Source organism: Corvus moneduloides, chromosome 11 (genome assembly GCF_009650955.1).
Source record: "Corvus moneduloides isolate bCorMon1 chromosome 11, bCorMon1.pri, whole genome shotgun sequence".
NCBI classification, from domain to species: Eukaryota; Metazoa; Chordata; class Aves; order Passeriformes; family Corvidae; genus Corvus; species Corvus moneduloides.
The window spans coordinates 18050878-18076117 of record NC_045486.1 but is presented as its reverse complement, the minus strand read 5'-3'; the positions used below and the strand labels follow the sequence as shown (position 1 = coordinate 18076117).

Here is a 25240-nt window from a genome sequence, read left to right as displayed (position 1 = left end):
TGGCAGAGGGACCTGGGGGACTGCCCGGGGGTGCTGCTGCCCCAGGAATTGCCCGGGGACTTCCTGGCTGGGCACTAGACTGCCCAAGGCAACCTCAGTGTGTGGGCACAAAGGTGTGAGCAAGAATCACCACAACCCTAAATGGAGCCGTGCATGGTGGTGGCTCCTCGAGAGAGAAGGGGGACCCATCTGGAGCAGGGGACAGCCCTGATGCTGCCAACCCGCAGCATCTCCTGCCTGCTGACAGGCTCGTGCAGCCAGTGGACCTCCAGGGCCTCCCTCCAGCTGCTGGTATTGGCACGCACGTCTGTGCCTGCTGGCTGCCATCAGCTGCTGCGGGGAGCCGGCCTTTTGAAATATTAATTACCACAGCGCTAATGAAACTGAAATGTCCCGAGGTGCCTCCTGGGGCTGTTCCCTGAGGGTAAGGTTGTTCCCTGTGGTGACGTACCTGTGAGCTGGGGAGCAGCGGGTGTTGGTAGAGGGAGAACCTGTCCTTGCCAGCCTCCTCGGCGGTGGGGCTGATGGGCTTGGGGTCGGACAGGGAGCGCTGCATGGTCTTGATGGGGCGTGGCAGCGTCTGCTGGCGCTGGGCTAAGTCGGTGGTGAAGTGCTTCTGTGGGGGGACGTGGGCCTTGTTCAGGCGCTCACTGGTGGCGAAGGAGGACTCCAGGAGGCGATGGGGGGATAAGGGGGAGACAGGTGAGTAGAGGACCTGGGGAGAGCGGGGTGGCTGTCGGGTCACCAGCTGGGAAAGGGATTCGGCCGGCAGATGGGACTGGTAACCAATTTCCAGGGGATCTGGCTTCTTCTTCTCAAACTTGCCCAGGGTCTGCTGCCGGACAGTGTGGGGGTCCAGGGGGCCTGTGCTCACTATTTGGAGGTTGGTGGAGTAGGGTGGGATGGTGGTGGGCACTGTCAGCTGGGGGACCACGACGCCAGGTTGGGGAGCTGGCTCTGGCTCTGTCTGGCAGGCCAGACTCTCACCCCGCTGCGTCTTCTCTGGGGCTGAGATGTACTTCACGATCTCCACTCGGGGGTCATGGGTGGTGATGTGAATGGAGGGGGAGACGCGGAGGAGCTGGTCGGGCTCAGTCTGCACCGAGCAGTCGCTGATGGTCTGGATACCCACGCTGGCTGTGCGGGTCGCCCCATCTGTCTTGCCCTCAGTGCTGGCCTCAGTGTGCCGTGAGGCCCTGGAGCGCCGGCGGCGCACAGGCTGCTCCCACTCCCCGCTGTCCTCCTCGTCTGTCTGCACACTGCAGTCAGCGCTGCGCCGCGTCCGCCGCCGCCGCGACAGCATGAACCGCTCCTCGCCGTCCTCCTCATCTGTCTGCACGCTGCTGTCTGCCATCTTCCGCGCTGCAAAGGTCTCCTTCTCGTAGGCATCCCGCAGCCGTGGCATCGAGTTCCTCTTCTTGATGCCCCGGCCAGGCTCCCAGGACTCCTCGACTTGAAGTGACATGTCCGAGGCTGAGCTGCTGAGTGGCCGCTGTGGTGCAGGGTAGCGGGGACCAGCGGGACCCTCTGGGGGTGTCTGGCCCGGCGGGGGCCATGCCTGCCCATTGTGTGGCAGCACCCGTGGTGCCTCAGCGGGCCCCTCGGGTGGGCGGGCAGTGGGCTCCACGGGAGTGGGGAAGATGGTCTTCTGCCGCTTCTGCTCCTCCAGCTGCTGCTGCAGCTGGTGCTGGAGCTGGTGGATGTGCTCGAGCTGCAGGCGCTGCTGGGCGAGCTGCTCCCGCTGCAGTGCCAGCTGCGCATGCCGCTCTTCCTGCTGTTGCTGCAGCACCTGCTGCTTGATGCACTGCAGCTCCTGCAGCTCCCGCTGCACCAGCAGCTGCTCCTTCTCCCGGTGCCGCTGCAGCTCTGCGCGCTCCCGCTCCAGCTCCTCCTGCAGCCGCAGCTGCCTCAGCTTCTCCAGCTCCACGCGCTCCCGCTCCAGCTGCAGCACGTGCTCCTGCTGCTTGCGCTGACGCTCCTCTTCCCGCTCCCGCTCCTCCCGCTGAGCTCCATCCAGTGGTGGCTTGGGTGTTGTGGCCACTGGCCCGCTCTCCTTAGGGGCTGCTGGTGCTGCCAGCACCTCTGTACGGGGGGCAGCCGGTGGTGGCTCTGCTCTCTGCAAGCCACTGGCAGGGGCAGCGGGGGCAGCGGGGGCTTTGGGAGCAGGAGCAGCTCCCATCGCTGCTGGTGCTGTGCTGGCGACAGGCTTCCCCAGGTAGACGGGTGTCTCCATCATCGAGGTGGCTGGGGCTGGCCGGCTTGGGGCCGGGAAGCGGTAGAGGCCCTGTGTTGCAAGCGGGACACGGGGGGTGACAACGGGCAGCCTGGCCAAGCTGGCCAGTGGGACTGCTGCCACACCACCTGGGCCATAGGGTCTATATAGCCCACGCAGCATGGGCCGCAGCACCGAGGCTGGCTGGGTGGTGATGGGCAGCGTGGAGGCAATGGGGGTGTTGATGGTGGAGTAGATCATGCCATCGGCAGCCCGCACGGTTGCGGAGGAAGGAAGCATTTGCCGGATGGTACCCAGGCGGACACCAGGAACGTTGTACTGTGCCAGGTTGCTGAAGCCCTGCCGTCCCTCGGGGAAGGTGGGGTTGTACATCCCACTGGGTTTGGGGGGTACAGGGCCCTGCTGCTGAGCTGCCAGCCCCGCTGTGCCCCCCTGCCCGGTGCTGGGGCCATATGGCAGCACATCAGGGCCGTTGGCATGCCGGCCCCCGTACTGGTCCATGGAGTTGAGGGCAGCACACATGCGGCTGATCTCACGCGCCGTGGTGGCACTGTAGTGGGCCAGGCTGGACTCCTGGAAGCTGGCCAGCTCCCCCCGGTGTGAGAAACGGTAGTCGGAGTAGATGTTGGAGGCCGAGCTGTACCTCCGCATGGGGAACGGGTGGCTCAGCAGCTCTCCTGGTTGGCGGAGGTCAGAGAAAGAGCCGTACTGCAGTCCCTGGCCCAGGTAACCCCCCTCAGCAAAGCCCACGCTGTAGGAGTGCTTCATGGTGCTGAGGTCCACGGCGGCATCACCTGCTGGGGCAGGGAAGGGCTGATCCCCCTTTGTGTGGTAGTAGCTCATTCCGATTTCAGAGAGGTTCGTGTCTGACATGGAGGAGTAGAGGCGTCCAAAGGCGCTGGCTGGGTAAAACTTCTGCTCCTCGTAGAGCGCAGGTGCTGGGGCAGGCTGCTCCCGGTAAGGGAAGGTCTCTGGCAGCTCTGGCTCTCTGCTGCCATACATTGGCCCGCTGGCTTTCCGACCAGGCACCACTGCCGCCTCCCCGGTTTTCTTCTCTGGCATCTTGGAAGTGGGGTTGAAAGCACCCGTGCAGCTGCCACCGAAAGGGAACTTGTAGACCATGTCACAGCAGGCCACCTGGCTCTCTGGCTTCACGCCCGTGAGGTCCAGGACATTGGGTGGTGCCTCCTCCTTCAGCACTTTGGTCACTGGGCCAGTTGCTGACTCCTCCATCTGCACCATCATCACCTGGGATTTCTTGCCGCCCAGGGCAAGGAGAGGGCTCTGGCTCTTCAGCTCTACTGGCACTGCCCGGTACACCTCTGATCCTGGCTCTGGTGGGAAGGACTGTGGGAGGCCGCCAGCATTCTGCACCCCACCGGTCTGTGTGAGGAGCACGTCCTTCTTTGCCATCTGGCCCGGCATGCCGTACCTTGCAAATTTGGTCTGGGGGGCAGCAGTGGGCTCAGGCTTGCCACTGGCCACCCCACTGGCTCTGACAGTGGCTGTCTGGACACCCTGCTCCACCTGCTTCACCTGCGCCAAGCACACTGGGCTTCCGGTCCCCTGTCCAAAATCCACACGGCTCTGGAAAGGGTCTCCATAGACCACAGGCTGCTTGGACTGCGAGAGGATCATGGGAGAGGCGATGGCCAGGCTGGCAGTGCTGGCTGCCGCAATGATGGCGTGGGGCTGTTCCTGGGCATTAAGGTTGATGATCAAGGGCTGGATGGCCGTGGACTGCCGGTTTGGGATGTGGTCCAGGGTCAGGCAGTACTTCCTGGCCTCGGTGGCCAAGGACGTCAGATCCATGCCTTGGTCTGTTATGATGATGGGGGCAGACTTCAATGCGGTCCGTAAGTCCACAGCGTTGCTGCTTGGCACCTTGGGCCCTGGCTCCACCCGGGATGTGCCGGGGATGGAGGAGATGCGGCAGAGGGAGATGTTTTCCGCAGGGAGTGCTCCCCAGCTGTACAGCCCTGTGATGCCATCGGCAGCTGAAGTCACGGCAGGTGCTTTCTGGGCATGGTCCTTCACTGGCTGTGCCCTGATGTAGGCACCTGCCGGCTGCTCAGGCTCCGGTGTCTGGGTGTAACCATGTGCCAGCAGCTGCCGGCTTGGCCTGGTGGGGGACGAAGTGGGAGACGTCAAGGCGCCAGAGCTGACTGGCTTGGTTTGGCTGGCTGCATCGGCCGCCAGTGTGATCACCATGAAAGGGGAGTCCTGTGAGGAGGCCTGCCGGGTCAGGCGTGGCGAGCCCGCCCGGTGCGGCGTCTGCGTCCCCTGCGCCACCATGGGGGAAGAGGCGTCTGGGCCAGCAGCAGCAGCAGAAGGACCCTCATAGGAGAGGACTGGGCTCTGTGTCTGCGTGGAAAACTCTGCCGTGGCCTTTGTGGTGCGGGTGGGACTCTGTGTCGGGGAGGTGGGTGAGAGCGGAGGGCTGGAGCTCTTGAAGAAGGTGTATGTCTTGGGCAGTGTGGGCTTGCTGTCGCTTGCAGCTGGGAGCTTCTCCCTGGCTGTCTGCACACTAATCTCCACCGTCCTGGTTCTGCTGGTGTCCTCTGTCTGTGAGCCATAGCTGACAGTGCTCTTTGATGGAATGTAGCTTCTCCCAGCTACAGATGGGGCCTCCAGACTTGGTGAGACGTAGCTCTGCAGCGCACTCCCAGGGCTGCCTGCTGCTGTTGTCACCGTGCTGGTGCCTTTGCTATAAGCATAAGGAGTGGTAGTAGCCTTGGATACTGGACTGGGTGCTGTTGGGGCACTCTGGAGCTTGGCTAGGTCTTGTCCCTCTTTTGCAAAATGCTGGGTGACCCGGACATCAGGAATAGTCTTGCCGATGCTGCTGTCGGAGCTGGCAAAGGAGACAGGAGCAGAGAGCTGTGTGGGGCTGGTGCCAGGGGTGAGCGGGCCACCGTTCTGCTTCAGCAGGTCAGCATAGGCGCTCTCGGCATTGAGGAAACGCTTCTCCTGGTACGCCTCCTCCTGCCCCTTCACCTTCTCACCCTGCTTGAGGGCCAGGTCAAAGGAAGAGGACTGGTGCATCCTGGAGATGCTCTGTGAGGTCTGCAGGATCTCCTCATACACCGCTCCTGCCTTCGGGAGGGCACTGGTATAGTCGGGCTGGGAGGGGTGCGTGAGGCTGCCGTCGTACCGGTAATCCTCACCATATTGATACTCAAAGCCGTTCTGGCCCTCAGTACTGCGGTAGCCAACCTGCTGGTAGGTGCTGCTGTAGGAAGAGGCTGGCTGGGCCTGCTGGACCTGCTGCTTCTGCATCATCTCTGCCTTCCTCATCATCTCCTCGTAGGCTTCCTCGGCACTCTTCAGGGGCTTGCTGGTGGGCTGGCTGGCACCACTCTCCACCTTCTCTGTCGGGGAGTACAGTGACATGAAAGTGGGCAGGTTGTATTCGCTGCCTGACTTGTACAGCTTGGAGGTCACAGCATCAAAGCTCTCCGCTTCTGAGTCAATGGAAGGCGAGTACTCGGAGCAGGAGGAGCGGTGCAGCTCCTCCATCTCTGCCGCCTGTCGCAACTCCTCTGTGGGGGAGGCATCCTCGATGGGGGAGAGATTGCTGGGGGGGGTTTTGGAGCGCTCCCTCCTCCTCTGGGCCCTCAGCTCCTCCTTGTCACGCTTGGTCTTGCGTGCTGTGCTCCGGATGCGCTGCTGCTCCACCTCCCGCATCTTCTCCTGCTCCCGCAGCAGCTCCTCTTCCTCCCGCATCTCCTCCTCCTCAGACGAATCCTCAATGGTGGGCAGCAAGGGGCCATGTGAGCGATGCCGAGCCTTCCTCTGCTGCTTCACCTCCTCCAGCCGCTGCCGGCGGCTGGGGCTGCTGTCGCTATCCTCCTCCAGTGAGGAGATGGAGGTGGGTGAGGTGCCCGAGGTGTAGCTGGGCGTTGTGGCTGGCAGGGTGGAGGAGTACTCGCCCCGTGAGCGCTCCTCGGGGGAGCCTGTCAAGCTCTCCATCTCCAGCTCAGGTTCCCGGTCCAGACTGGTATCTGGCTCCTGGCCAATCTCCATCTCCCGGCCGTAGCCAGTTGTGCTGTTCAGCTCAATGGTCTTGAATCGCCGCAGCCCACCCTGGGCTGTGCTCAAGTCATCACCTTCCACTGCCTCCACCTCTTTGCTCTCCTCTGTGTACATGCTGCTGGCACCATGTGGCAGGCGCCGCTTGGCCGACGCTGGCTCTTTGCCCTTCTCTGCCTCGGTCTTCTGCCCAGCTTTGGGGATGCTGTACTTAGTGCGCCCATAGCCTTCCTCCTCCTCCTCGAGGTTGTCCTCCTCAGCACTCATCTCCAGGATCTGTCTCCGCATGAACTCCTCATCGGTCACCTCTGCCTCCTGGCCCTTGGTCCGGGGGGGCACCGGGGAGAAGCCCCCCTCACTGCTGTCCTCCACATAGTCATGCCGCAGCTTGCTGCCAAACTCATCTGAGGACTCCGCACTCTCCCGACGCTCCCGTTGGTTGTCCCACTCCTCATCCTCCTCCAGGATGTCCTCCAGCTCCTCATCCGAGTCGAAGGCTTCAGGGGTGATGGAGAGGTACCGTGGCCGCTGCTGTTGCCGCTGGTCCTCCTGTGGCTCTGTGCGGCTCTTGCTACGCTCGGGGGACTCTGTCGGTGCGCCCCGGCCTTCCAGGAGAGGCCTCATGCTGCTCTCCAGCTTAGTGAGCTCAGAAGGGCTGGGGGGGCTCTGCCCGGCCAGCCCGGTGCTGCTCAGCTTCTCCTCTTCCTGCTGCACCAGGCCGGTGATCTCGCTCTGTGAGCTGGAGATGCCGTCGGAGGAGTAGCCGGTGTCGCTGAGGCTCTGGGGGCTGCGGGACAGGTCTGAGGGGTAAGGCTTGCTCCCATCCTGCAGGCAACGAAGAACACAGAGTCAGATCCAGGCAGCTCCAGAGCTGCTGTTCCTACTTCCCCTCAAGCCCTCTCCCAAGGAGCACACAGGAAGTCTGGGCACCACTGGGAGCCAGCCCAGAACAAAGGCTGGGGGCCACCCTGTGTCCCCCAGTTCAGTGGCGCACCAGCAACTTGTCTGTGCTAACAAAGGCAGGTGAGAGGGTGTGCTGCAAGCAGGGGATGGTACATCTAATGGCCCCGGGGGTAAAGACATTGGGGGACTAATAAATATGTTTGAAAAACTGGGCCTGCAGCCCCCAAGGCACCCTTCAGAAGCAGGGCTGGATCCTCACTAGATGCCAGCAAAAATAAACAGCCCCCCTTAATTGGCTTGACAATTAGGCAGTGTGGGGGACAAGCCTCTGAGCCATGGGGACTGTGCATCACACCCAGCCCTGGCGCTACTGGCAGGACCTGTCATCCTGCCAGCACAGAGGCACCACAGACCACTCCTACTCTGGGGGCACAAGGAGGCTCTTTCCCTGGGGGCTGCACAGCAGTGAGGGGGGAAAACATTCCCTCCTGGCTCGTGGGGACCTTCTGCCATGTCCCCTCCCCATGGGGGGCTCTGCTGGCTGCTGCTGGGATGGGTGCTCCTGGGGGAACACCATCCCAAGGCAGCCAAATGTTTCCCCAAATTGTTTTGAATTTAGAAAAGGTGGGATGAAGAGCGTGAAAAACACCTACTGCTGCAATGTGGAATGTTGGAAAATGAGTTTTCCATTTGACAACAAATCCCAACTACCTTTATATTATTTTAAAAGAAATCCAAAGGCCAGAGATGACCTGAACTATTGCATTATGCCCAAATTGATGTAATCCTAATAAAAAGAAGGCAAATACCAGCATGCTGCCATGGAGCCTGTGAAGGTCCTAAGGCATTTGGGAATGCAGAGACAGCAGTGTTTGGAGCCCAGTGTTCCCCAAAAAGTCATTTCCCGGGGCAAACGGCCATGGTTTGTGGTCTACCTTGGAATAATCTTCCCCCTTTGTGGGCACAACTACTGGCCGAGGCACAGCTCAGTACCATGCCAGCCTGGGGCAGGATGTGGTGCCCAGGGATGCTCAGAGCTGGATGCACCTGAGAGCTCACCTCCTGCTCCTTCGCCCGCAGTGCCTCGGGCAGTGCCCGGCTCTCCTTGCTCTCCACCTCTGGTTTGGGGGTGATGCTCTTCCCCTTCGGCGCGATGCTCTCAGGAGCTCTGGAGGGCTCCGGGGCAGCTTTGGGTAGGGGCTTTTCCTCTGCTGGCACTGGGGGCTTCTTTTCTGCTGGCGGTGGGGGCTTCTTCTCCGCTGGGGCAGGGCTCGGGGTCTTGGTCTGCTCGGCAGCCCGGAGGCTCCTGGCGGGCGAGGCTTGCTGCTCGGGGGGTGCTGCCGGCTCGGCGGGCGCGGGTGCCGGCGTGGGCGCTCTCTGCTGCTGGCCGGCGGCGGGCGGCTGGTGCCGCGGGGAGCCGGTGGGTGCCGGCTTTGGGGTAGGCAGTGGCATCGGGGCAGGGTCGCCGAGGCTGCCTTCAAGAAGCCGCTGAGTTTGGCAGTTCAAGCACAGCCATTCGTTCTTCTGCAAAAGAATGGAAGGAAAAGTCCTGTTGAAATTCTGGGAGCTTCATCCCAGCAGGAATCTCAGTGAGGAGCTCTGCTGATGGGACATGTGGCAATGGTGCAGAGGACTCGGCCCACCCAAACCAAATAACGGGCCGTGGAGGGGCATGCAGCATCACAGCCATACCCTGCAAACCATCCACATCCAGCTTCAACCCACCCCTACCCGTGTCCAGAACCCAGAGCTGTCCAGCCAGAGGGACCATGGCTGTGGCACAGGGATTGCATACTCTCCCCCATGATCCCTCAGCATCACCAGCTCTTTCATTCTTCAGCCTTGCAGTATTTCGGTTTTAAGCGAAATTAAACAATCAAAGGCAGATTATTACCGTAGCTTAATACTTCTCAGCTCCATACAGCTCCTCTCTTGCTCCGATTTGTTTTCTTTGATACAATAAAGGTTTAATAGCATAATCATAACACTTATGGCTCTTTTTTTCTAGGTTAACAAAAATACTGGGTGGACAAGTGTGCCAAAATTTCCCAAAGATATTACCCAAAGTACACGCTGTGCAGGAAAAGAACAAGACAATCTTGTCTAGTGAAATTCTCAGCAAGAGCTGTCGTTTTATGGCCTGGAAAAAGCAGAGGCAAGCGGGGCTGTGAGTGGCAGAGAGCCCGCAGGGCTACGGCAGGGGCTCTGCATTAAGAGATCAGAAGTGCTTTCCTCCCCTGGGTCGCCCAAGGGCTATTTTTACCCACCCAGGAATGTCCAGGAATAGGGGCCTGACATTTCTTTCCCTTTAGATGTTTCAGCATCTTAAATTTTTTCAGTTTCGCTGCTAAAAGCACAATATGCTCCAGGTTCTTTTCCCACACTTCTCCTTTGCTGATTCATGGCTCCCAAAGCTCAGGGTGGCCAACCTCAAGGGGTGGCTGGCCCTGAGGAGCTGTCATGCTGTCAGAGAGGTGGTCTTGGTCTCTAGCTGGACCAGCCTGGGGCCAGGGATGTGAGCCAGCTGTGTCCCCTGGGGCCCCAGAGGCCACGGTCTGCCTGGAGAAGATGAGGTTCATCAAAATGACATTGAGGAAACAGCCTCAGGTTGTGCTAAAGGAGGTTTAGATTGAATATTAGGAAAAATTTCTTCACTGAAAGGGTTGTCAAGCACTGGAACAGGCTGCCCAGGGAAGCGGTGGAGTCACCATCCCTGAAGGGATTTAAAAGATGTGTAGATGTGATGCTTAGGGACAGAGTTTAGTGGTGGGCTTGGCAGTGCTGGAGTAACAGTTGGACTCCATGAGCTTAAGGGTCTTTTCCAGCCTAAACAATTCCACGATTCTAATCTGTGACTCTAAATCTCATACAGATGGGACAGCAGCACTGTGATACCCTTGTCATCTGCATCCCAGGAGTCTCCAGGTTATGATGAGATGCTGGAGGTACCTTGCAGCTGGTGGTGGCCAGGAGGAGCAGGGCTTTCCCACAGACCCTTCTTCACTCCTGCAGCAATCCAGCCCAGGAGCAGCCATCTGGCCCACACTCTCCAGGGAGCAGAGGGGCAGGAGGGCTGCTCCTGCAGGGAATGGGCAGGTGTAAAACATCCTCCCATCCCCAGCACCCTGCAGCAGCCCCTGCTCTTCACACAAACATCTGAAGAATACATTAGGGCTTTGGAGGGCCATTAAAAAAATCCCTTTCAGCACAGTAATATTTAATTACTGCTTAATCAAAGAGAAAGTCTAATTAAGGGGCAAGTGCAGCCTATTGTATCTTAATGATTGCATTTGTCTTCTTTTATTTCAGAACTCGTTCCCGTTCCCGTGCCTCTGAATCAGATCTGCTCACCCCACTCCACTCTGTAATTATTCCAGACCGCAGAAGGAAATGTGATTGTGTGACACAAATTGAAACCATGCCTCATGGAAATACACGACCTTTCATTTTTCGTTCAGGAATCCCATTTTTCTTCTCCAGAGCTCCCTCCCTGATGCAGGCAGTGAGGGGAGGGCACGATGCACAAGGGGTAGGTTGGATGTGCCAGGGCAAAGCTCAGCTCAGCTCAGCTCCTGCCCATACCTGTCTGCCACACCATCACACCAGCTCCCAGCATGGTCCTGAAGGAGCTGGAGGAAATCAGCTTGCCTTGAACTACCCTCAGATCCTTTACACCCTCTCTGAATGGGGCATTTCATATCCTCATGATGTCCCAACCTGCCAGACTTTGGTGACTGGGGAGCTCTGCATATGTGATGGGCTCAACTGCTTTTGCCCTTCCAGGGAAAAATTCAAGCCCAGAACGACCATGGAAGGCCAACACTGGCCACCAGGTACCAACTGCAGATGCTGAGTGCCAATCAGGTCCCATTCAAGGAGCCCGTGGAGAGGCAGGTGTCACTGCTGGTGTGATCTCATCAGGACGAGGCTTAGGGCTCTTGCACAACCAGACGAGCACAGTACTAATCCATTCCATGGCGATTCCCGTCCCTGGAAGTGTTCACGGTCAGGCTGGATGGGGCTTTGAGCAACCCGGTCTAGTGGAAGGTGACCCTGCCCATGGCAGAGGGGTTGGAATGAGATGAAGGTCCCTTCCAACCCAAACCGTTCTACAGTTCTGTGATCTGATGCCTCTGCAGGTTGGTCTGAGCCTCCTCCCTGAGGTTCCTCCCAGCTGTGGCTCTGCAGCCATTCCTCTTGGCAGCTGCCCCAGTTTGAGCCGCTCACCCTGCCATCCTGCTCTCAGAGATGTGACAGCTCGACTCTTCATGGGACTGCACTGGGAAGTGAATAAGGGAACAACCTCTGTTAAAAATAGCTCTGCCAAAAAGATTGTAGAGCTCTGCTCTGAAATGCCCCTTGTCTTTCAAAGCAGGCAGGAAGGTCTGGGTACAGCAGGAAGGCAGGAACCAAGGAGGGGCAGGCAGAGGGGGTCCTTGGGCTTTGCCAGCTGTGAGAGGTGCCAGCCAATCCCCAGAGACACTCAAAATGGGAGACTGGCATATGCTGAATTTGCATTTTCTCTTACTGGCTTTTCCTTCAGCACCTCTGGGGTCTTCCATATTGAAGAGACCCTGCTGACAGTCCAGCACCCTGCGCTTCAGTCTGAACCCCTGTGGAAAATCACGGTGTGGTTATGGCAGAAAAGTAGCAAAGGGATAACTGAATTTTCCCAAGCTGTGGGAGAGCCCATCCCTGTCACAGCCAGTGCCATGTGGAGCTGTGTGTGAGCACAGACCGTGCTGCAGCAGCCAGCGCAGAGTATTTGCCATCACACTCACACTGGCTGCAGTGAACGCTCCAGCAGCAGCAGCTGTGAGCTGCCCAGCTCCCACATGCACGTGAGGGAGAGAGAAATCCTGCCCGCAGCAGCTGTGGGAAGGTGGAGGCAAGCAAAGCTGACCATGCCAGTGGGAATGCCTCCGGTAAATCATTCTGAGCTCTTGGTTCCATCTTTAAGAGACCTCTGCAGCCCCATCAACCCCAGCACTGACACCTGTCACGTGTCTGGGGGATAAATCCCAGGGGGTCTGTGAGGATGCTGAAGCTGAGGCACCTGCCAGCCTTGTGCCAGTGCTGCACGCTTTGCTGGTGACAAATGATCCATCCCTCTCCTGCAGCGCTATCAGCTCGGTGTTTGGTTATCCCACAGCACCTCTGCTCCCTCTCAGAGGGACTGGCTCTGAAGCAGCTTCTTCCCCCATATAACTTGGCCTCAGGCATTTCCCAGAGTACACGGCCAAGGGGATTAAGCTGCCCCGGAGAAAAATGCTAACATTGGAGGAGCGGCTGCTCTGCTAACAGCTTGTAAATCCCCATTGAGATTAACCAGATCCCACGAAGATAATAATAATTAGGCTGTATTTAGTGCTTTACATGTCCAAACCCCTGGATGCCCAGGAAGCCAGGGTGCCCCTCGCTGGGGTGGGAAGTGGGTAAGGAGCTTATGGCAAAGGCGTGGCAGCTTCTGTCTGAATCTCCACACTTAAAGATGCTGGAAACCTTGGCCCTGATCAGGATCGGGATGGGGCCTTGCCTGGCACTGAGGTTTGCTGCCTTAGAACTGCTGTGGTGGTGGGCACGGTGGGGGTTTAATCATGTGGAGCACAGGTTATGGGGAGCTGGGGCTGATGAAGGCTGTGGCACACAGGGAAGATGGGCAGCCCTGCTGGGATGCAGAGCGGGCTCCAGGCGGAGGAAAGCATCAATAATTAAGAAGAGGTATGAAACCAAAGTGCGCCTGAGATGCCATCTGAAATGAAGAGGCGCTGGCATGGCAGGGCATGCTGGAAGACAGCCAGCCAGAGGCAGGGGGGGTGAGGCCGCTGGGGGCTGCCCAGCCCAGCTGGTTATCAGCTTACAGCCTTTGAGGGTCACTGCCCTGATTCCTCAGGCTCCCTGCCTTCCTTGCCTCCAAAGCACTGGGATTTGCAGAGGAGTTACAGAAAAAGTGGGTTTCTGGAGAGACAATCAGTGCTGGTGTGGTCACAAGAGGCAGGACAGAGCCCTGGGTTCAGGACATGAGGGACTGGGGGAAGGCAGCTTCGTTTAAGGCATCATATCTAAGTGGGAATGACCATCCCAGTTTTCAATTGCGCACCATGCAAGGGGCATCAGGGGATGCTGGATTTGGCCACAATTCCTGCCAAAGGGGGTGGCAAGTGCTGTGCCCATGGCTGCCTGTGCTCCCTCCCAGGGGGAGAGGCAGGGTGGGTGATACATGGGGTCAGCACTCAGACTGAGCTCTGGCCTCCCCACAGCTCCAGAACTGGCTGGCAGGTGGCCATAGCCACGCTCGCCAACCTCCACCGGGTCTTACCCTGCAATTGCTTTAATTTACTAATGGGCAACAACAAAACTGTAATTAACTAAAATAGAAGTCTTCCTGCATAATTCTGGTCAACGTTACCACTTGGCAAGTTAATTAAATGCTGAATTCCCCCAGCGCCACTGGGTTTTTTTAATGATGGAGCCAGAGAGCTTCAGCATCACAATTATACATGAATCCTCTGTTCAGTGACTTGGAGGTCTGAGAGGCTTGGTGGGAACCAGTGGTGCCAGAAGCTTCCCAGCTTCCCCAGTTAGCTGCTGGCTACCAGTCCCACCATCCCCATTTACCCCTAGGCCCCTCAGCTCAACCTCTCCAGTGCCTGGAAGATGTTCAGCCATGGTCTTCATCCCCACACAAACTGCTCCCCACAATATCACCCCTGGGACTCTGCCCAGTTACTTATGTTCTACAGCACTATTTTACACAATCAAAACAGCATCTATTAAAATACTGGGACAAAATTCTGTACAAAGTAAGATAAGCAGCATGAGGTATAAGTATCTCGCAAGCCAGATCTCATCTCCCAGCATTAAATGCAGTGAATCTCACCAGAATATTTCATTTATTTGCTGACAAGTACTGTGCAGGGCTCATCACTGTGACAGATGGGTGCCTGGAAAATATGGAAAACACTTCTGGTATCTGAATCAAGATCCAAATTAATAAGAACCTCATAAAATCACTTCCCAAGCCCTCTTCTCAGCCCCACTTGCAGGAAAGCTCTCTTTAGGAGGGCTTCTGACAACCAGACACCTTCCACACACCCTCCTGCAGCAGAAATGGGGGCATCTCACCGTGTGATCCCAGTTCCCAAGCACTCTGCATCCTCGTGCTAAGAACACTGCAGCTCTGTCCATGCTGTGCATGGTTTTTAGCAGAGTGTTAAAGGAAAGGGACTGAGCCATGCTTGATCACTGGCTGCCAGGGCTGTTTCAGACCCACCTCAGGCAATGCTGGGGGTCTGGCTGGCAGGTTCCCCACCTTCTAAGTGCTCCTGTGCCCTTCCTCCTCTTGGCCAAGATGCTCTCTTGACCAGCAGCCTCCTTGGGCAAACCTGGTGCTCACTCATTTCAGATGCCCCTGAGCATAGGCTGATGCTCACTCCCCCTTGGATTCTGCCCATTCTCCCAGCTGAACTCTCCACAGCCCCTCCAAATCCCCTCCCCACACCTCTGCCAAACACCTTTGTCTGAGCTGCCACAGTTTTGGGAGGTGAGAAGGGGTGTGCTGACCAGTGCCAAAGGCTCTTCTCTGGGATTCTTGATTACAGAGGGGAGGGTCTATAACAAGGTCTGACCAAGGCACGTTCACAAAGGGTGTTTTGAACATCATGTGCCATCAGCAGACAACCATGGGCCTGGTTTTACCTCTGCCCGAGCCCTTATCTCTCCTAGGAGGCTGAGGCAGTGATGGGATTTGAAACGAGGGCAAGGAAACGAAACGCGTACTGTGACGGCAGAAGCACCAGGGATCAGGAGGAGAGATGGAGCAGATGCAGGAGGTGCTTGTGGCATCTGCATCTGTGGTGGGAACAGAGCAGAGGGGATTCAGGTGCCCCAGTACCAGAAAGGGACTGAGACCAAGGGAAACTGGGGACAGCGCGCAGACAGGGACAGCCCCGGGGACAGCATGGGGTTGTGTGTCCCACACCACCATTGACAGCCACATCCAGGACCCAGGACAGGGCAGAAAGTGTGGGGTACTTTATTACCCTGATTGTGCCTTTTTTCCTCTAAAATCACATCGAAGTCCCACTCAAGCTAGACACAGAACTGTCTGCATGTGTGCTTGCTAACTGCGATGGCTGCTTCTGAAGCTTAGCATGTGTGTAGATGCATAAATACAGAATCTGTAAACAAAAAAGGAGCACTAAATGGAACACCCAAACACTGGTCAGCAGAGCAGGTCGTGTCCCTGGAGCTCAGCAGCTACACACTGATGCTTGCCAGGCTGGGGGAGCCAGTGGAGCTCCCCAGGCATCCTTCCCCCTGCCTGCCTCCCTCACTCACAGAGCCAGTGCGCTCCCCCAGCATAACGCCATGGGCTCCCAAGTCTATCTGCAGGAAAAGGCAGAGAAGGGACTGCACACACCTCAGGCACCCAAGCCTCCTCAGCTGCCAACTGCTCCATACTGACTTCATTACCATCAACTGGGCAAGTTTTAGTGCAACCCTGGGCTTGCAGATCAGCTCCCCTGCAAGCCACTACAGTTATTTCAATCCCTTGCTATATATAGCGTTTGACTAAGCAACCCAGTGATGTGTTTTCCAGCAACAGACTATTCTTATCTGTTCCTGTGGCCTGTCTCGGGCTGGTGGAGCTGATGGTCCCTCCTCAGCTCTATTTTAAATGTGTGTGATGTATTGATGGCCTTCACACCACAATAATGTGATTAAAAGCAGCACAGGGTAATGAGCTGGCCAGGATGAGCTCTGCCTCGCAGGGCTTGTTTTCTGCCTCCCATCTGATCCACTTCATCCCTTCTCTGTGCTGGGACCTCTCTCAGGTGGAAAACAGATGCAGAAAGAGAGGATGGAAGAAGCTGCACACGATGGCTGAGCACTGGAGCTGCTGTCAGCATGTTGGGAGGGAAGGGAAGGATATGGACAGAGGCATCTCCCAGCCCCATGACAGCTGCAGGGAAGATGGTATGCATAGCACCAGTGCTCCCCTCCCTCCCCAAATCTACCCAGAGGGGACCTGGAGCAGGAGCAGGGTGTCAGCTCCACAACCCAGCCCCTTTACTTGTGCCATGGAAAGGGGAAGGCAAGTGGAGATGGGCAGCCGGACAACAAACAGGTGCCAAAGTGGCTGTCGCAGTCCTGCTCCTTGGCTCTCCCTCCCCCTTGCACGTCTCATCCCAGGGATTATATTCCCTGCTCCTGGCGGAAGTAGGGATACACCAACCCTCCACAGCAGAGCCCGAGGGTCAGTGAAACGGCTCCCACGGGGCTCACAGCCCCCCACCCTGTGGCTCGATGCTCCACACAGCCAGCAGAGGATTATTCCAGCTGAAAGTCTTTGACTGATGAGTAATAGCAACGCTCCCCTCCGCTCGCCTTCGAGGAATAGCTGTGCTCTTGCCAAGTCCAGCTTATTCCACTGCAGCAGCCGATGGCCGGGCCGGTGAACGCTGCCATGCCAAGGGGAAAGCACTGCAAGCCTCTGCGGCCGTAGGAGAGCTGCGGATGTGGCTGTCACCACCATGACCAGCCTGGGCCACCTGCAGCTCTTTGCCTAGTTGCAAACCCCGGTAGCTGTGACCTTGAGTCAGGACATCCCATCCTGGGCAGCACCTCCTGCGGCAGAAGTGGAGGCGGAATCATAGAATTATAGAATTGTTTCGATTGGAAAAGTGCTCTAAGATGGAGTCAAACTGTTACACCAGCACTGCCAAGGCCACCACTAACCCATGTCCCAAGTGCCACATCTGCATGTCTTTTAAATCCCTCCAAAGGTGGTGATTCCACCACTTCTCCGGGAAGCCTGTGCTTGACAACCCTTTCTGTGAAGCCATTCTTCCTAATATCTAATCTAAACCTCCCCTGGCACAACTTGAGGCTGTTTCCATTATCCTATCACTTATTACTTGAGAAAAGAAACCAACCCCCTCCTGGCTATAATGTCCTTTCAGGTAGCTGTAGAGAGTTGGAAGTTTTCCCCTGAGCCTCCTTTTCTCCAGGCTGAGTCCCCCCAGCTCCCTCAGCTGCTCCTCAAAGGACTTGTGCTCCAGACCCTTCCCCAGCACCACTGCCCGCTGCAGTAAACAGATGGACTTCTTGGGGTGCTGACCTGTGGACAGGTATCCTGCTCTGCTGTCCCCTGGGCTGTCCCAGGGCTCCCAGCGAGGGTCCTCCTTCCCAAGTCTGACTTGACAGAAGCTGAGGAAAATGCCACCAACTTTTCCATGTTTTCAGGAACTATGATGTTAGTCAAGCTCAGACTACTTTTTGATATTGTTATTTCACTGTTGGACCCCAAAAGTTTATTCCACAGAACTGGGAAAGCAGCTCACCTTGCAGGGGGATAGTTGGGCAACCTATTTGAGACATCTGGCTGGGACCCCAGAATAAACCCCTGGCTCTGGCATCCAGCTGAAGCACCCACAGCCATCAGCTCCCAGCAGCTCCCACCTTGGGAGCATCTCATCACCTGCATCCCTGTGTGGCCGTAGCCACGAGCCAGGCTCCCCCCCACTCATCCCTGCCCATCTTCTATCCCCTCCAAAATTAGGGCAGCTGCTGCGGCAGGAAGCACCTTCTGTATTTTTGGAGCTTAAAAAAAAAAAAAAAATCCTTTCTGAACGGGCAAGAATGTTTCTAAGTCAAAGGATTTAAACTATTTTGCAATCAAAAGGAAGCGTATTTCCAAACGAGCCGATGGCGAGAGCCTGGGTGCTGTGTGGGCTGTGTGAAGGGGCTGCTAAAAAAGGGTACACAGCTGTCCAAAATTTGGAAACCGGTGCTTTTGCAGAATATATATAGACATCCCTCCCCACTCAACATATTTCCTTCCAGTTCATTAGATTAAAAAAAAAAAAAAAAACATTTTAAAATATCAGTAGGATATTGAGGAGAGCACTTTGATGCTTTTGGCTTGTCTAAAAAAGTCATGGGACCAATTCCCAGGGCTGTGGGTGAGCATCCATTGCCCTGGGAATGGCCTGCTGAGCAGCAGTGTCACTGCCATGCTCCTGCACTAACACAGACATGCAGCAATAAACCAGCTGCCTTTGGGAACCTCCCAGCAGGGCAATGGTGGTGGAGATAAACATGAGTGGGTTTGCTTGGAGATGGTGAGGAGACATGGAGGCCAACCCCCAACCTCCTCCAAGGGGCCATCCTCTCTGTTACTATAAGCCACTCCCATCTGCACCTGGCCACCCCTCAGCACTGTGGTCCAGATTTCACATTTCACCCTTGTTTTCCCACAGTTGCCACCTCTGGGTAGCAGCTGTGACACTCATTTATCTCTGTTGTTATTTCCAGTCTGGATGTGCTCCTGTTTCTTCCTGGCCATTGGCTATCACCACACATCTTCTGCTACCTTGACCATTACCTGATGTCTCCTGCAATAAGCAGGTGGACATAAAACTGCCCCTGGCCTGAGATGGACTCAAGACAGAGCATCTTTCCAGAGAAGTGGGAGAAATGTCATGTCCAGGCTGGACGCCTGGAGGTGCAATAATGGGAGGTGACACATGAGCACGCGCTGAGTATTTAAGAAAAAGGAGAATAGGAGGAACAAGAGAGAAAATCTTATGCTGAAAGCACTTTTCATTTTCCTTTTCACTGAGCCTTACTATTCTTCTCTGTTTCATCTTGGAGAAAGAGCTAAATTAACTACCAGCTCAGTTCCGAGAGACTGGATCCAAATGGATGAACTATTAAGAAGATTTTCTCTTCACAATAAAATCCAGCCAATGGTATTAATGCAGCAGAGGGTTTGGTCTGGTTTTCACAGATTAGCTATAGCTGTCCCAAGGACAGCAAGCTCCGATTTTCCCATTTTGCTCCAACGTGATGCTTATAGAGATGTCTGGATCATTCACAGTCATTGCAGACCAGACTGGGATGACCATCATCTAACCATGTAGAAGAGAGGAACGTGGCTCTTGTTCTCCACCATGTCCAGGCTCCCTGTCCCTTCTCACCCGCACACAGACCAGTTGTTCCCAGTGCACCCTCCCTGAGGACTCTGCTGGGTTCCTGCTCCAGGGATGCACCCACTGAGAAGCTGCATCTTCTCAGGAAGCTCCAGTGCCATCCAGCACAGCTGCCCCTCCAGCACCCAAACCCACTAGCACTAAGCCAGGAGTCTACTCTCCCCAACTGATAAAGAAGTAATATATTGTTCATTTTTGTCTGAATCGATCCGGCCATGCATTGTAATTTACTCGGTGATCAGGTACTCCTTAACGAGATTTATCAGCCTGCCAACCAGCCTTATCTTTAACAGTCCCCATTATCAGGATGTATTTCTCAGCCAAGGTTAGCAGCAGCAGGAGCATCTCTGAACACCAGCTGCATGATAATAATCCCACAATAATGCCCAGAAGATGTCCAGCAGAGCCCGTATCCAGTCACAGCGGACCCCACTCCCGTTGCAGCAGGTGTGGTGTAGGTGCAAGGTGTTCCTCGTGGCTGCGACTTCATGCACACATTTGATGCAGTAACTGTGACTCCTCAGGAGCCATTTGAACCTGCATGCAGAGGATTTAAAGTTTGCAGCAAAAATAATGCCTGCTAAGGGAAACCTGGCCAACTCTGCAGAAAACAAATACACTACTCTGTGTGTTTTTCCAACAGAATGGAATAAAATCCAAGAGAAGCTAAGTTTATCAGAGGAATCTTATTTAACCAAAACCTTCTTTTTTCATAGACACTAGTGTTGACTAAAATATCCAGCCATCCAACTAGTAATTTGCTGCATGTGATAAAAGCAGATTCAAGCTGTCTGATTGCTCTCTTTTAAATTGCAGAGAGCCCCAAGTGTCTATCAGCCACTCATTTCCAAACCAGAAGAAAATCAGCATCTCTGGAAGCTTCAGCTTCCTCCCCACTATGAGCTGCTCAGTGCCCTGTCCCCTCACCCCAAAGCAGTCCAGCAGCAGCAAACGGGGTTTGAACCTCTTTCACAATCACAAGGGATCATTTTCAAAGTGTGAATTAGTAGTATGGCTTGGAAGCTGAGGACATCACAAACCAATGTCCTGCAGTACCTGCGCATAAAGCTTTCCAAGCTTTAAAAATAGTTATGTTTTTTTATATTATCCCAAGAGACATCCCTATGTTGGCAGAGCACCGAAATCCGCACGTGGAGGTGACTGAGGGGCTGTACTGCTGAGAGCCACCAAATCCCATGGTCCTTACATGGGGAGTAGATGCACCACTGGAGGAGATATCTGCACCCATGATTTTTGCCCTGAAATGCATGTGTTCTTAGAGGACTGGATGCTTTGGTTTCTGTGGGCACAGCTGCTTGACCACATTAAATGACTGCTGCTTCAAAAAATCCCACACACCCCGCTCCAGGCTTCAAGGCTGTGAGTCCTAATTCCAGCAGCAGAAATATTTTAATTAAATGAACTACCTTTATGGAATAAATCAAGTGATAAGCTTGAAAAATTAACTCCCATAATCTTTCATGCTGCTGTGCAGATCAATAAACTATTACAGTAAAAGGCTGGGAAACGTTCTAGAAACATGAGTTGTTACAATGGAGATGGATGAGCCATTTTACTTCCCAAATTATACACAGCAGCATCTTTCCACACTCATGCCTTGCACCCCCTCTCCCATCCCCTCACCTGCTGCCCATGGCAGAGCTGGAGTGGCACAGCCAGCGTCTCCCACCTGCTTGGGTGCAGCTCCCAGCCATCCTCCCCAGGAACACATCCCCCGTCCTCACCATCTGTCCTCACCTTGAGTGTTTCCTGACTCCTTACAGCCCACATTTTGGGCATTTTGATGGAGTCAGGAATCATGAGCTGCCTACAGAGGGATAATGTGTCTTGGTGAGGCCAATACAATTTTCATATTCTTCAGAATTTATTTTAAACTTAAGATTCTTTTGAAAACCACCTTATTTTAACTTAAACTTCTCTTACAAATAGCTGATAGCCCCCCAGCTGGCACATGGTGATTTGATGGTGACCCTGACCTGGATGGATGTTCCCACCAGCAGTGCCCAGTCTCTCTGGAGCCAGGAGGTAGGAACTGGCTACAGCTGCTGGGGTGGAAGAGCTGCGATTTTCCATCTCAAGAGTAAATACAGCAAGAATGAAGCTGAGAAGCCAAAAGGAAATGAAATGGGGAAGTCAACATAAAATGGTTGCTTTAAAAAAAAAATTAGAAAATCATATGAATCACATGTTTACTCAATTTAATATGATCTGTGAAGGCATTTCCTTCCCCAGCTGCCCTTTCTGCAGACAGACAGATGCCTATGGGACTTCATGGCTCCTGAAGCCACAAGAGGAACCACCTCACATAAACCCTTTAAGTAATTTAAGAAGCTCCACTTGAAGAGTTCGGGGCCACTGCAGAAACCTGCTCCTCTGAAGGCTGGCAACACTCCCCTGACTTCCAGCCTGAAGAGAAACCCAGATTTGCTAAAAATACTTCTGCCTAGCTCTAGTTTGCTTCTCTTCTCCTCATGTCCTATTTGCTCTCGGCAAACAGATGACTGTTGGTCATACTTAACAGTTCCGAGTAAATCAGGGAATTATGTAAAGAGGGGAATTTCACAGCTCCTTCGCAGACCCGAGTGCGGGTGTTTGTTCCCAGCAGCCAGGGGGATCTGCTGCCGCAGCTCCCTCACCCGAGCTGCACTCAGCCATGCACATCCCGAGGATCCAGCTCCAGAGCCTGGACCCTGCCCTGGCTCGGACAGAACCCACACATGCGGAGTCATGGGCAAACCCACAGCACAAGTCCTGTCCTCATACCCACATGTACAGTTTGTGGGGTTATTCCCAAACCAAATACCTCATTTCTTTGTCAAACTAGGGTTGCCTTTTTTTTTTTTTGAGAATATTTGTTCTCTGAGTCAACCAAACCCCTCTGAAATCAACGCTTACTGCTTCAACAGGCTTGGGAACTAGGTGCTCTTTGAGCTCCAAACAATTAAAATATCCTAACAAAAAAAGCCCTAAAACAGCCCCTCACGTCAGAGCTCAGAGACTGCTACTTATCTCCCAGTCATGGCACAAATAATGGCCAAAGGCTGCTAGCTGTGGCATGGGACAATACAAAGCATTCAGTGATCCCATCTGAAGATCCCAAAACAGATCTCTAAATTAAGAAAGCCTTCTTATCGCTCCCAAAGGTGTCTCCAATTCCCCCAAATCCTCCCTTTGTGTTCCAGTGTTTTGTTGTACACTCTCTTCCAGTATCCCATGGCAATGAGGTCTCTGGGCTAACTGTGAAAAACATCTTCTCCCCACCTCCCAACCTCACCTTCCTTCTCGGTTTTGTGCTGTGAGAAATGCACAAGCAGATGAAGGACTGCGCTCTGCCATGCGTTAGGACACAGAGTGATTCCCATCCCACCCTGTCCTGGGTATTCACTTTTTTGTTGCAAAGAGGACCCCAGAAAATCTGCCTTTGAGGTTTTTCATCATTCCAGGGAAAAGGGTGGTGGAGGTGGTCCTGTATCTATTTCCTTACAGTAACTCCTTCACAAGAAAAGCATGGGAGAGGGCATCGAGGGATGAGAGCAGCATGAAGGACTTGGGCTGTTCTCCACAGACTTAAGGTCTCCTAATGTAGCGTTTATTTCACTTAAACTATCTAAAATTTGGGCATCCAGTCTCAGCAAGTCACCATCTGCCCCAAGTGGGAGATGAGTATCTCCAGGACGAGAAACCAAATCCCTTGCAAAGCATCTCTCTGGGTGGGTACCTCTCTCTCCCTCAGCTTGAAGAGATAAACCTGAAACTGGGGTGGGGAGGGGGGTAGACAAACCCTCCCCTCCCATTCCCAGAGGCCACAGCACGTCCAGCAGAGGGTCCCTGTGCTGAGCAGCCTGGGCAGAGCAGAGGCTCCCTGAGCACAGCACCGCTCACCCGCAGCACGCTGCCTTATTTTAGCAGGCAGAGCAGATGGCAGTGGGAAGATGAGGAGGCAAAGCAGCAGTGAAGAGAACGCTTTGGAAATAAAGCCCCATGCTCTGCTGAGGGTGTCTGGTGCATTCTGATGGTTGTAGCCAGAATGAGCTTTGAGGCAGCTCAAGGGTTCGCTGGTGGGGGACCTATAACCATGCAGAGGAGAGACAGGGAAAAGCCTGCCCTGGTTCCCATATACTGCTTGGCACAGACAGGGACAGCTGGCGCTGGCTCAGCATGGCCTCAGTGAGGCAGAAACAGAACTGAAATAATCCTCAGCAAAGGAGGCAGAGCCCTTGCAGAGGCTTCCAGCCCTGGCGAGAGGGTGCTTGGGCTCCACCGGCTCCTGCCTGCGGGGCCGGGGGAAGCTGGGACTGTTCCCTTCCCCAGTGTCACCATGGATTTCTGCATGGCTGAACCTGAACATCTCCCAGGGCTGGATCTTCCCTGCCTGAAACGCAGGGGATACCCTGCAGAGCACCCTGGTTTTTCTGCCTCTCTGAGCCTCTGCAGAGCTGGGACCACGACAGCAGCACACAGGGACCAGTCTAGCACTGATCTTGGACTGCAGGGTATGCTGGGGAAGATGGTTTACTCACACCTACCCTGTGCCACCAGCCAGCACAGCCTGCCTGTGCCCCAGAGGATGAACCCCACCAGCGCGGCTGCCGGGATGCTCAGAGACACCATCCACATGGCACAAGAGCCGTGACATCCCAGCTTCCTCCTGTCCCCTTCACCTGGTTCCACGTCCACTGTGACCAGCAGGATAAAGCACAGCAGTAACCACAGCCTTGTCCCCCAGATCCCTGTGCCTGCACTTTGCCCTCCAACACACAAAATAAAACTACAGCAGCCACACCTTTCAAATTGTTTCTCTTCCAAACACCACAGAAAGTTGTTTAAGTTGCAAAGTATTACCTGCAGCTTTCTCATCAGGTTCTTAATTAGCTGAAACTATTTGCTTTGCTGGGAAATCGTTTCCAGGAGCTCCTAAAGAGCTTTAAAATCAGTTCTAGGAACAGCCTCAGAACCGAAATGCATTTCAGCTGGGCAGCGAATCCAGCACTGGGCTACACCTCTGACCCCCCTCCCCCATTCCATTCTGCCACACAAAGAATGGAAGCAATTTTTAAGAACAAGTTTGATATTCCCTTCTGTTGGTGCAGGAGGCTCCCGTGGCTGAGCCTCTCAAGCTGCTAATCTTGGGCTGGGGGCACATTTAATTCCTGGATTCCTGGCATTGCCCTCGCTGGGAATTACTGCTCCTCACTGCTCTCAGCACACCTGTGTTTGGCTGTGACTGCACCAGGACTATAAAACAACCACCATTCAGTTTGCAAACAACAATTTAACAACCCAAAAGGAGGATTTTTTTTCCAAAGAGAAGGTGCCAGCATTCCTGTTAATGGGCTGCTTACTTATAACAGCTTGTTTTGTGTACTGCCTAGAAGATCTCACTTCTGTAAGTGCCATTTCAAGCAACATATTTAGAAACTCTTGGCAAAGTACAAAGTAATAAATAATTTTGGATGTCCTTTTGCCAGAGGACAGGCACATGAGCTCCTGCTCGCTCTCCTGAGGGTATGGCAAAGCCACAGCTACGCTCCCTCTTTAAACTTTATTTTGTATCCCATTTCTTATCCATTTTCTTATGCCTGGCCAGGATTGCCTTTAAAATGCAGGGGATTTTAAATTAAAATTAATTGGGTGGTAGAGCAGCCACTTGCAGGTGGAAGCCCCCATCATCACCCCTGATGCTGGAGGTGATCAGTCCCAAGCAGACGCTGGCACTCCCTCTGGGAGATCATAGAATCCTAGAATAGTTTGGGTTGGAAGGGACCTTCAAGATCATCTAGTTCCAACACCTTCCACTAGACCAGGTTATTCCATGCCCCATCCAACCTGTCTTGAACACTTCCAGGGATAGGGCATCCACAGCCTCTCTGGACAACCTGTGCCAGGGCCTCACCATTCTCACAGCAGAGAGAAATTCAGTTTATATTGGAGCAATCAATGTCCTTAGGAAGCAGGCAAGCCCCTGGAGACACCAGAGCCCTCGCTGGCCCAGCCTCTGGTACCCTCCCATAGCTTTGTCAGCTTCTCAAGGCACATTTCCTAAAAACTCCCCATT

At 54.7% G+C, this 25240-nt stretch overlaps 1 protein-coding gene across 3 annotated transcripts in view; it reads right to left on the bottom strand.

Annotated features, from left to right (window-relative positions):
* The window catches only part of BSN (bassoon presynaptic cytomatrix protein), an 89500-nt gene that overhangs the window by 7185 nt on the left and 57075 nt on the right, over positions 1-25240 (bottom strand). For all 3 annotated transcript variants that reach the window (XM_032120560.1, XM_032120561.1, XM_032120563.1), the window contains 2 exons: positions 8228-8692; positions 452-7090 (listed from right to left, as the gene is read on the bottom strand). In XM_032120560.1, coding sequence (XP_031976451.1) covers positions 452-7090; positions 8228-8692 — 7104 coding nt within the window. The remainder of the gene's footprint in view (positions 1-451; positions 7091-8227; positions 8693-25240) is intronic.